This window comes from Battus philenor, unplaced genomic scaffold (genome assembly GCF_028537555.1).
Source record: "Battus philenor isolate CCGP_79_NKW_IND1 unplaced genomic scaffold, ilBatPhil1.0.hap1 SCAF_17, whole genome shotgun sequence".
NCBI classification, from domain to species: Eukaryota; Metazoa; Arthropoda; class Insecta; order Lepidoptera; family Papilionidae; genus Battus; species Battus philenor.
The window spans coordinates 9,693,002-9,706,415 of record NW_027181679.1 but is presented as its reverse complement, the minus strand read 5'-3'; the positions used below and the strand labels follow the sequence as shown (position 1 = coordinate 9,706,415).

General features: G+C 32.7%; 1 protein-coding gene across 2 annotated transcripts in view; it reads right to left on the bottom strand.

Moving 5' to 3' along the window:
- dsx (doublesex) overlaps window positions 1-13,414 on the bottom strand; it is a 186,683-nt gene that overhangs the window by 54,437 nt on the left and 118,832 nt on the right. The window contains exon 3 of one of the 2 annotated variants that reach the window (XM_068763151.1): window positions 3,688-3,896. In XM_068763151.1, coding sequence (XP_068619252.1) covers window positions 3,712-3,896 — 185 coding nt within the window. In that variant the 3' untranslated portion in view covers window positions 3,688-3,711. Of the gene's footprint in view, window positions 1-3,687; window positions 3,897-13,414 lie in introns of those variants that run through there. The other variant, XR_011106745.1, reaches the window with a different exon arrangement.

Genomic DNA, 13,414 nt, shown 5'->3' with positions numbered 1-13,414 from the left:
GCGGCTCTCCGCTGAATTGATGGCATCGTTAAGATGAAGCGCTGAGTGTGTATTCCGGCAGGTAAGTGGCGATTGCTTCGAGAATATGTTAAACAGTAAACGTCGTGTTATTATATTGGGAAAGTGGGGACGAGATGTTAGATTGCGAGATGTATGCGAGGGCCCGTGGGTGTCGCGAGGTCTTTGCGGATTCATGAGGATCGCGGAACGGTGCATAAAGAAGCTATCAGATCTATTTCCTCAGAGGTAAGTCAGAGATGTACTAAAGATATTTATAATGTCACTGTAAATGACTGGTGTCTTTTCAAATTAGACAAAACCCATAAATCATAGATAAAAATCTATAGAAACATGTAGAATGGAGTATCTTAAATATTCATAAGTGTTAGTGACTAAAATGTGATTCTATTCACAGCCTCTAGTATAAAGATATTTTTTTAAATTCCTATATACGGACTTGTAAAATCCTAACCTATGGAAGGGTGAGTATTCTATGAATTTTCGCAAAACACTATAAATGTTGCCATATATTTAAATGCTGCTATGTATATACAAGGCATAAATCACATTAGTTCTAATTTCAAATATTACGTTGTCTTTAAGGCTTACAATATCGGGATTCCGAATACCAGAATCCCGTACGATTTTTGTCCGTTATTAGAAACCGGTATTTATGTAAAAATACCGGTATTTGGGAATTACATTAGTTGATAAAAATTAAATTTAGGCACAATATAAATAGAATTTGAAATAATATTAATTAATTACAAGTAATTAACTAAAAAATTCCAGGTCTGCAGTAAAGAATAAAAGATGAAATTACTTTTTTTGAAAAAACAGGAACGAAACGAACGTATTAACAAAATTTTTATGATTTCTTAATGACAATAGTGCCGACAAGTGTAGTCAGAAAGTGCTTTTTCGGCGACTGGTTATATATATATTTGTACGAAAGTTCGGTCCTCGCTTGATAATGAAACGATTGATTGTTTATGTTTTAAGAGCATACTTTAATAAACCAAATACAAGTTATTATTATTATTTCATAAATACTTTTAATTAAATTATATTTTTGCTTCTTTAATCATATAATGCGATACGAGCCGATATGAAAATTGTAATAGAATTTAATATGTTTTACTTATATTTTATTTTTTTACTTGCACGTTTTCTTGTATTTATCTACTCCTACTTTCTATGTAATAAAATAAATAATATCTACTCATTTCTGAACAATATTTATTGGATTTCATATATTATTTGTTAACAAGTCAATATAACAACTGAGGTAAGTAAAAATATATCTAGTAGAATTTTATTAATAATACCGGTTTTAATACCGGTATCGCGATATTTCAAATTTCAAATATTACGTACCGGTATTTAGATTTTAGTTCGGTATTGTAAGCCCTAGATGTCTCGTTTATAATAATTAAACATTGTTAATTTTAGCCTGATTCGTTTGAGCCCTTTTTACATCTTTTAACGTTGACTTAAAAGCAATTAGCTTTAACTAGGCTAGCCTATACTCAAATATACTTAAAATTTGTCCAACGTTATCGGAAACTTATGTAAAAACGTTCTGCTGTTGGCGGGACAAATAAATAATAAATTTCCGCGTGATGACCTAACGGATAGATATCAATATAAATAAATACGTCAGCTACCGCGTATGTAGATGTATGAAAAAATCATACCTGTAGTTTAATAACTAATATACAAATATATAAATTACACCTGCCCGTTAATTTTGTATGACTTTCACAACACATCTTAAACCGGCAATACTGTTCCTTATGTCTTAACTTATGTGTTGATACTTAATTTCTATTCACATTTTCCATTACAGTATAAAGATAATTTTATCAACTTAGCACCACCCAGGAGCCTGATAACTTGATGCTTCAACGATATTAGAACTTTACTATTTAATTACGGACATGGATTTAATTGCTAACAAAGACATCTTTTTGTATATTTTCTTTGCTACTTTTTGATAACCATTGGCCTGTTAAGTTGGATACCATTATGAAAAATAATCTTAAAATTTTCACTACGGGGACAATATTCTATCAGAGGTTACAAGTCGTACGTGACACGGATTGATAGACAAAGAGTATAGTCATATAACATACCCGTTTCTCTATGGTATTTTTCTTCACCGTATGTTGTAAATAGTGGCTATGTCAGACGTTATTTCAACTAGACAACGTCCACAAGCTGGACAAAGGCCTTCTCCATAAATTTGCAATAGAACCATTTGATAACGGCCCACATTCAGCTTCTTTCGACGACCTTACGATGTTGCCTGTCTTCTTTATCTCCAAACCTTAAGGTCCCAGAGCCTATCTGTTCGGTATGTCATGACGGCTACGTATGGCTTAACCATTGCTACTCCAACTTGCCAATCCGTTAAGTTATATACTTTCGTTTGTCAATCGACCTACTTATTCGATCTCGTAGAAATACTGAACATTGCAATGAAGCTATGTTATAAAATTTAAATAAAATGCTTGTTAAGCACTAGCATATTATAGCACTGTTGTATTAAGTACTTGTCTGTCGTCATCGCGTCCATCCATAGATGCCCACTGTAAGGTATAGGTTTCCTTAAAGATACTTGTAGGGGAATACACCATAATCGCCAGGAAGACGGATTGGCGATTGCAGTTTGTATTATGTACGCAGAGGATGCGTGCCCGTCGTATAGAAAGTTGTTTTTACACAATCCTATTTAAATATATTAAATTTTATCCTGTGAATCGAACCTGCAACATACGATCGCAAATCTCAGTCCTCTGCCTGAGCTACCACTGCTCACGTGACTATACGTTGCATATATTCCATTTGGAACCTATTGATTATACGAGGGCATATCATATAGCTCGCTCCGTGACTTTTTAAATTTCCCCTGTAGTTCCTCTGTTTTTTTTAAACAACAAACTGTCTATCAAGGCTACAAGCAAGCTGCGTCATTTAGTTCGTGTTTGATAGCTATTAAGAGCAGACAACAAAAATAAAGTGAAGTTGTATGTTGATTAAGCAATTTTTTACGTAAGAAAAACCATCACTGAAACCAAGGAAAAACTTGGTAAATGTTAAGGGAGTTCTGCACTATTAATATTAATGGTTAAGAAGTGGTTAACTAAGTTACATTGTAGCAGAAGTGACTCTGACGTAGAAGTCGCCCAAAGAGGTCATCATGCCAGAAATCTGCTATAAATTTTATAGAATAATAAAGGACGATTTGGCTGAGGCTGAAGACATCACATCTGAGCGCGTACATAACATTTTATATGAATATTTGGAAAATCAAAAAGGTATCTAGAAAAAGGTATATAACGAAGAGATCATATTTAAAATAAACATTTATTTTGATAGCTTCAATGAAAGCCTTTATTTGGAAGAAATAAAAAAATCGAAAAACGACTGCCTAAATGAAATGATCTAACATAACCTATGTTGAAAAATAAAACGCTAATTTACCGATAACAATTTTTTTATTAAAAAAATATCACGGACTTATCAAGCAGCTCTCGTGTCTATTTGATAAAACATCTGTCTGTAGAATATCGCGAGTTATTTTCTTACTTAGTATACCGTTGTTCTGTAAGTATATGTTTACCAACGTAAATTATAATCGCTGGTGCACTATTCTATTCGGTAGGTGTATGTGAGGGCACGCACCTGGTCCGGCGCGCGGTCGCAGCGCTACAAGTGCGCGGGCGGCGGCGAGTGGCGCTGTGTGGTGAGCTGCAGCGGCAGCAGGTGCGGCCCGTACTCCGGCGCCAGCACGTACCGCGGCGAGCAGCAGTACGCACCCTTGCGCGCCTGCAACTCCAGCAGCGAGCACAGCGACCGCTCGTACAACCGCCACTGGTGCACCACCCAGTGAGCTGCGAACCACCATCCACACTAAGTAACTATTGCACTGCACTATCGTTGCGCTAGCTTTTACAACACCGCTGGCAATTTACGTAAGTTCGCGAAGGCAGCATTATACTTATATATTACTTTAACAAACAATAATAATATTTATTACACTAAGCACCATCTAAATAGTCTATTACATAGCCCTGACTTTCTTTCACTTACCAGGTCTGAGGCATTTGTTTTAAACTATTAGAAGATTCAATTTGACGTAAAAAAGAGGTAATCGACCGTTTATTAAATAAAGAATTCAAGAATTTGAATCTCACCTTCAAATGACATATATATGTACATCCGTGAGCTATAAATTATACCTATATATTTATGTAAATATAATAATTATATTAATAGGTAACGAAACTCGAGGGTTCACTCGTCTGCTTAAACCAGAGACGTTGCATTTTACTGTGTCGGTTTGAAACGCCCGCTGTTTTATTTACAGCCAAAATCAGTTTGTCCAGTTTTCGAACGGCGATTCTATTTTAATTTACGATTCATCATCATCTGTCTGTCCACTGCGAGGCCCAAGCCTCCTCCAAAGATCGCGACGTTTTCCAATCTTGAGATGCCAGCCAGCGACTTTCAGAATTTACGATTAATATTCTTTTAAATCTTATTAAAACTAATGACGGTGGATATTTAAAAGATATCAGTACGCCCGAACATATCTCTGATTAATAGACGGTCAATAATAAATAAAGCTTCTCAAAGCTTTTTGTTCTGAGATAAGTTTAGCCAATAAATTGTTTATTGTATATTTATTTTAACTGAACCTCGGTTTTTACTAAAAAAAAACCTTCACGTAATTGGCAATTAGACGCAGCTTAAGCAATATAAGCACTATACACAAGAAAAATAAAAAAATCACTCGATAGTTATACTACAAAAGCACCTTCCAAAAAGGCTTTTGTTTAAGTCAATTAAGCGCAAACAAAGTAAGTCACGTATTCGATTACTCCAAGCAAAGGCGAGGTGTATAATTTTTCGCTGATGTTTAAAACTTGTGCTCGGATAGAGTACGTCGGAGGTGACGGAGTGAACGAGTTTTCATAAAGCAAACAACGCACTGACTGGAAATAAGTTGCTACGAAGACCTATTGTAACATTATACTGGCAGCTAAGAGCAGAAAAAATAAACGCTTAAAAAAAGAAATACTATGGCACCCTAGGTAGCATTAATATTGTAGAATAAAAATAGTATTGCGTGTAAAAAAATGCTTATTTATATATATTTAATTAACTTCATTTATCCTTAATTATTTTATTTATAAATTTTTTTTACGTATTTTATGTATAACGGCGAACTTAATGTCGAAGTCATTTTCTACCAGTTAACCCATAGGCGGTGAGGAGATAAATTAATAAAGGTAGGTGAACCAAGTAATATCATAGAACCAAAATAAAATAAAAAAAAGTAAAATGAAATTGAAAAGGAAAATAATCACATAAAAACATCTTAAATATAAAGTAATGGGTACCCTTTATTGTATAAATAATTTTTAATTTATAAACATATCATAATATATATATATAAATATCTATCTATACATTTGAAATAACGATGCAAATAAAATGTATGATTATCGATAAAATCTATGCGGTTGTTATCGTATTAAAAATAAATATCCACTATGTGTCGTGTACGTTTAATGAACAGAGATGATATAAGTGTAAGAATAAAGGAAAGAACATAAAAATTTTTCGTTAATTGTGGGTAACCTCCCCCCCCCCCCAAGGTGGATTAAAGACATGGTCAAGGTCGCGGGTAGTCGCTGGATGGACCGCCGTAGTGATCTTTTGTGGAGGCCTATGCCTTGCACTGGGCGTCTATTTTCCATGATGGAAATAAATTATAGCATGACTGACATACATAGCTTATATATTAGTAATTTGTAATAAATACAAAATTTATATATTTTCCCATCCAATAAACAGGTGAAGAAGTACACAAAGGCCTCACAGCCCTAGCGTCACTGAATAGGGCAATTATCGGTATTAATATCAACAAAATAAGGAAGTAATGAACTATAAAATGTACGACCGCAGACTATCGAGTCGCCTACAATGTCGCCGTACGGTCTATATTTAAATCTTATACGTAGTACCACGATCGAAGTATCTATTTTCTCTTCACTCTCACAAACGCAATCGAAATCCAATCGAACAAAAATGCATTCAATATCAAGTAAATACAATGCAATTTTAATGAAGCGATTTCTTGTTAATAAGACATTTCGCTATAAAAAGGTAATTGCATAATGCGAATGTTGAGTCCCCGACGGTGCCAAGTTATTGATACGTACCTACCACGCGCCGAACTATGACTGAATGTATTTATTCTCCAATATGCACTCAGTTGCGTCCAATATAAACTGACATCTGACATTGCACTTAACCTCCTTTAGGTTCGAGAAATGCGGCGAAGAGCGAGAAGTGCTCGGCGGGTCTTGATACTTTGTTTTCTCCTTCCGCGGTAGAAAACCAAGTACGAAGTAGACTGATAAGGTTTTATTACAGCAAGATTAATTGTTTATTGACACATTGCTTCCGTTAATTACGCAATAGAAAGTGCATTGTACATTTCAAAATCTAATTCGCTTCAATATAATTTATTCAATGATTCTCAAAACAATTATTTCTTAAAATTATTCAAGTCATCAACAATCATTTATGTATTTTAGGAGAATCATATAAATATTTGAAAGTATTTCGAACCTCAAATGTTATTTTTTGTTAAAACAGATTGGGATGTTAGTCATAATATTATACATACATTGGTGAAATTGCTCTAAAATTTAAACTCATTTACAAATAAATAAAATTTATTAGTATATTTTTTCAACCATTACTTTTTGTAGTAATATTAATACTATCCCTATTTATTTGTTCCTTTGTACAAAAACTCCAAGTTAATCGCTGAAAAAATTGCGATCTCTTTTACACTACGATCTAATAAATTAAACTTATGATCTATACAACTAAAGATTAAATTTTTAAAACCTCACACAGAATATTAAAATAAAAATAGAACTAAGTAGGAACTCTTATAGAGTTAGTTGAAAGGAAATTCTGTTTTTGTTTATCTTCTTTTTTTGGACCTGAAAAATAAAACTCAGAAGCGGTAGATGTACACAGACTTTGAAAATAATTCTCCAAACGGTGCGTTTTCGCTCCATTACATGCAATTGCAAATTAAAAGTTTGCACACTTTAAACTCGTCGCAGGAATCACTTTTAAATTGACGTACGGCACGAAGATAGAGCTTTCGCAACAGAAGACTGTTGTGTAGTTTTATCATTTAGTGAGATATTGTAATGGTGCTGTATCATTATGTACACCTCTTTAGGTGTTCTAATTTATTTCGCGATTGTTTTTATTTATTTTTACTTAATGTACACATCAGAAAAGAAAGATTCATAATAGCGGAAAAATAGTACAATGGGCAGTCATATCACCAAAGGCAATATCTTACAGACAATCATAGTATGGAATTGTTATTATTAATTTAGTAGTATTTTAATTGTAAAGCATGGATGATAAAGAAGTAAGCTATACATACAAAGCTATAATAATAATCTGATTATTTTTAAATAATTCTAGAAAATGACACGAGGACTAAAGAAATTTTATTCTATTTTATCCTAAACCAACCAAAAATTGTTATGTTATTTATAGAATAAATTATGAAAGAATTGGTAACAATGGCGAAGCCGTACGCGTGCAACGGTTTTAATGAGCAGTAATTGTTACAATCGATCAACGGATGGACATATATGTTATACTGATTTCGTCTGTGCCGGTGTGACATTATTAACAATCCTTTTATAATTTATTACAAAGCAATGTAACGTTTTTAGATCATTTATAACTATCATTTGTGTATGTTATAAAAGTGAAATACTAAAAGAGACAAAATACTAGAATGAAATATAGCTGCCCTATATATAAAGAGAGGTTTCGTAACGGCATCCTAAGAGGAATCAACAGATTCAGACAGTTATTTGTGCTCCATGGTATTTTATTTATTATTATTTTGTCAAACTATAATATGGGCAATATATTGTTGTACCAAATCTTTGTAGGATATTTAATGGAATAGAGTCATGATTATTTTTTTGTTTTGATAATAACAAAACTATTTTTGGTAGTAAAAATGTAATAGGTACCGGTACTGTAGAAATTTTGGTTAAAAACTGCTTATAGAATTAATGCATTGTATAAAATTTTAATAATAAAACAGAAGAGATATAAAACAATTGAAATTGACAACCATGATCATCACAGACATCGTCGCGTGCTTTGACCGCTATCGGGTCACGTCTTTGGAGACAGTATCTAACTGCTATTTACATATTTATTTATTATATTAGATCGATGAAAATAATATACAGCATCGTTTAAATGTACCTGGCTTCTATGCTATTATTTTTTTAAATAATATTTTAAAAATAGATACATCTTTATAATAAAATTATTAAAGGGGTTACTTCTCTTCTTTTTTTGTTCTTCAAATAAATAATTAGAACCTAGTAGGAAAATCCCCAAAGAAGGGAAATCCCCGGTCATGCCCTCAGATGTTTTGAACGTTTTCGCTCTCGTCAGATATCTTTAAGTTCTTTAAAGCTACTGAAGTACATTAAAGATATTGTTAATAGTTTTTTATTTATTTCATGCTTTGTCTCTCACTAAGTAACGCCTTCTGTGCCGATCGGCGATGTGTATTGCTTCTACTGTGATGGTGTTGAAGGTGGTTCGAACCTGATCAGACTAACGCGTGGGGCTGCAGCCATGTAGCCAGGTTTGTCTGATCTACCTTTACAATGATGAAAAGTTTTTTTCGAACCATCACAGCTGTTCCTGGCTATACGAAAAACTTAAAGAATTGCTTTGTTCATATTGCGAAAAGGCGAGTGAGTGGACACTCTGTGTTCCGTCAGGATCAATGTATTAGTTCTACAAGCAGTTTTTTTTTCATGAATATTACTACTATTATTATTACTATGGTAACTTTGCTATCAAAAACAGATTTATTACAACTAAAACAAAAAAATAATCTCGAACTCTTTTAAAATATTATTATTCATTTACATTTTAATTAAATTGTAACGCTCTGTAAGCACAGCGCGGGGGTTACTCGTGTAACGTTTAAAGAACATAATCGGTTAACATATGGTTGCATGCCTTGCTACCGACTGCGCCGGTCACGACACGTGTCGTCGTGAAAAAACTTTCATAGCAACAGTCAAATATGTGACGGAATGTAGATTACATATATATACAGCGTGTTCTGTTATAAATAATATAAATATAAATTATTCAGACCGAATCGGCTTTTTGACTCGTAAATTCGAAATGTGACAAGGAACGGAGTACTATTTACAAATTGCCATAAGGCAAGGTACCGTTAAAAATGTCTATAATTTTAAAATCAAATAGACATTTACAATAAAGCAGCCTACAGAAAAGATCGATTTCAGAAAATCACGTTCACATTAATGATGAGTTTGTAGTCTTTTTTAACAATACCTTTTAAATTATATATGATATTTAATATAAAAATAAGTTTTTTTCATTAAAAATTTCGAATTAGTGTACATAGATTTTCTTTTAGCATTAGCTTATTTTTGTTATTTTTCTTCCAGACTATTTTTACGGCTTTTAATAGAAATGGTATAAAGCATATAACCTCAAGTATTCATGGCATGAAACGAGTGACTTTTAAATGATTGTGTACAGGTGGTTTATATTAACAATTTATAAATAAAGACTGCATGACATTTATAAATATATATATTTTAATAACAAATTAGATATTTGTTTAGGATATTCCTCGAGGCAAGGCCAAATATTTAATAAAATATAGAGAATAACACTCACAAAGATATTTATAACAAATTATATCTCGAAAATTGACCTTATATCTCTTGTAGGGGCAACATTACAAAAATAACAAAACGAAAAGGGGATTTCCACACAAATAAAATTGTTCAGTAACGGCGATATAAATACGGACGAAACTCGAATGATACACACTTCTAGTTCGGACTTCGTGTTAATAACTCAAGACCTACCGGCCCTAGGAAGAATCCCACACTATGATCAATTTATGTCATATATGTGGATAATAAAGACGAAACTATCCATCGCTAGAATTGGTGCTTTTGACATTAAATAACGTTTCAGAGAACAGAAAAAACTATAATAATAGTATGATGCATAAAATAAACAGTCAAACTATATGAATCCAACTTTGATAAAGAGGTGTATCGTCAAATCAAACTCAGCTGGTCAGCGTTCTAGAAACTACTCAGTGCCTTAAGATGAAGATCTAGGACCAATGTGCGTTACTAGTAATGATTTACGGCGGTACGGGCAAGCATCATTGACAAGTTCGCAGACGCACAACGAGCTATTGAGAGAGGGTACGCTCGGAGTTTCTCCATGAGATCGGATGACGAATGAGAATATCCATATCCAACGAAAAACATATACATATATATATATATATATACGCTGTATATATGTGTAAATATATATAGCGTTAAAATGCAAGTTAAAATGGTACTGGGCAGGCTATATAGCTCGTAAAACAGATAGCAGCTGGTGACCCTTATGTTTCTGATGAGGTGATTACAGACCTACAATCGCAAAGTAGGACAGACAAGGTGAAAAACCTTTTTGAGGTCGTCGAAAGACACTGGATGCGTACAGTTTCCGAAAAGATGATAATGTATACCTTTTAAATTTGTCCATTAAAAGTGTCTTGTTATTTTACTACTTTAGTTAAACCTGAATTTAATTTCGTCTGCGTAAAATCAATAAAAACTGCTTCCATGCGCTTTTAATTTACTGATCTGATGCAGATGATAACACAGCCTATAAGTTTATAAATAAAACTTATCTATTTAAATCCAACTTTACGGTTAAGTTTGCTTTTTAAACGTAATGTCTGTTTCTTCTTGGTCTTTATAGCCTGCAGCGACTTTGTCATCTTTAAGGGTCTCGACCTTTTATATTTTTACATTCTTATTTAATTATTATTGCGTGAAGAATTTTTTTATCAGACTTACATCATTATAAAATGTAAAAACAATTGTATAATGATTAAAGAAAGTTACAGATTGATTTTTAAACGTTACTATATTTCTAGACATTGAATAGTGGTAACCAGTTAGTCAAAATGTAACAAACAACGGCGCGTTTATACCTACGTGTGTATCTACTAAGATAACCGGAGTCAAATAACTTATTCATATGAACAACGACCGCACTGTAACTCGTACAGATTAAATGTGAGCAAGTTATGTAATAAAAATAAAGAACTTATTATAATACAATGTAGGGACATTGTGTTTGTTATTTTTTATGGATAAATGATTAACTTTGCGATAGCGATGTCCAATTGAAATCAATTCGAACAATGTTAGGTTTGTTTAAACTATCGGGCGATTAAACCATAACTCGACTAATAGACTATCAATGTCATGTGATTTGAAAAAAAAAATTGAAGCAAATCTAATTAAAATGTTTATTAAATTATCATCCTTAGACACAGACACAGACACGCGTACCGTCCTTCGACTCTTTTTCACTAAGTTGTCATCTTGAACTAAAAATTACCATAATCAAAAATATGCTTAACTAAAACATAATCTAAACAATATTCACGCCTTTAAATCTTTTATACACATAACCTAACATCCTATATATTGATGTTACCCCTACATGATTTCAAATGCGCCCTGATCTGAGAAGAGCCCATTTTTCTATTTCATTTCAATAAATAACACTCATGATTTTTTGATTATTAAAATAATTTTCAAGTTTTATTAATATATCCACCTATTTTTTTTACATTTTAGTAGGATTTCTATACAAGTTTGCGTTTCATATGGTTTCTTAAGTCGTTGGAGCAAGAATCATCGACACTTTTTGTTCTAGAAGATTTCTATAATACATATATTATTAATATATAGGGTGTTTCGTTTATGCTGTCATAAATATATAACAGGTTTTGTTATAGGTGTAAAAGCGTACCTAAACATGAAATAAAAACTGTAATTGCAAAATTTAACATTTCATTTTAATTTTTTTTAATTATTTATCACGCTATATAGAATTATTAGTTACAGTTATAAATAATAATTAGTTAAGGGATGAATGTATTGCACATTTGTCAGCAAAAAGCTTTAAAGATTTTATACCATATTTCCAATGTACCTGTAAAAAGTGATCACTATGAAACTCTTCCGAAATACGCCAGGCCAATAACTTTTAGTAGTATAACGTCTGCAGGGACAGTAAAACATTTATTTTAACATGTAGCAATCGGAACTTTGAAAAAGCTTTTCCTTGTCAACAAATGATCTATATTTTCGCAATTTTCAAAGTTTAACCTATTATCCCAAAACAGGATCACCGCTGATCACCTATGGTTAAGAAAATTGAAAATTAAATAGATAATTAATTCACACTAAATAATTTATACTGGTCTCGAGTGGGAGATTTCCGTCTGTAATCTTAAGTAAAATAGACTTATGCCTGAAGAGTGATAGATAATATTATAAATCATTTTGGCGACTCATACTTCGTCGGTCAATGAAATTGATATTAAACTAAATTCAAATATTTTTACAACACTGGATACGTACGGAATTCCTATTCTACAGTTATTAAAGTATCGTGAAATTGTAACACGGATTTAATAAACAATACAACGTAACCGGGCAGTTGCTAAAGAAATCAAAACAAGTATGTAATTTAAGTAACTCAATTATTAATCTCTTGTCTGACGTCTATATTGATAGCAAATGTAATTTATTGAGTTTACGTATCGCATTCACTTATCAATTAAAGCCAACGGTTTTAAAGACAATCCTTGTTTAAACACAAGATATGTTTAAGGTAGTTGACTCGTAAGAAAACAAAGTAAGCCATGGAGTTTTATAAAAAAAAATCTAAGTCATTATCGCTATAATGTATCTCTAAACAGTCTAATAATAGTAATGCTTAAAGATTAGTGTTCTAGTAGGAATTATTAGGGATTTTTTTTTTGGTTTTGGCAGCGAAATCTTCGGGATACAAAAGATACACCGTCTGCCATCTAGGGAAGACAGGGTGATCAGGGTTGTCTACCCACGAAACCAACTCTTTGCTCCAGGGCATCAGCTCCGAAGAAGACCACCACTTTTGGAACTCCATTCGGAGCACATCACTGTCCCTCTAGAACTGTGCTATTTAAAAAATGGATAGTCTGTTCCTTATTCACGCTAATACAGTTGTACCGCGCATTAGGTTCAACGACATCTCGTTCTTAAAGTCGAATGTTCTTCGCAGAGTAAAGGTGATCATGGTGGTAGCAATGGTGGTCTCTCGAAGGCACCTAGCGCACGGCTTTTACTGGATCTGTACATCTTAAACCAGCATGATTTCTTAATCTTTAACAATTTACTCTCTCATTTCTTCACATAATGTGACCAAAATA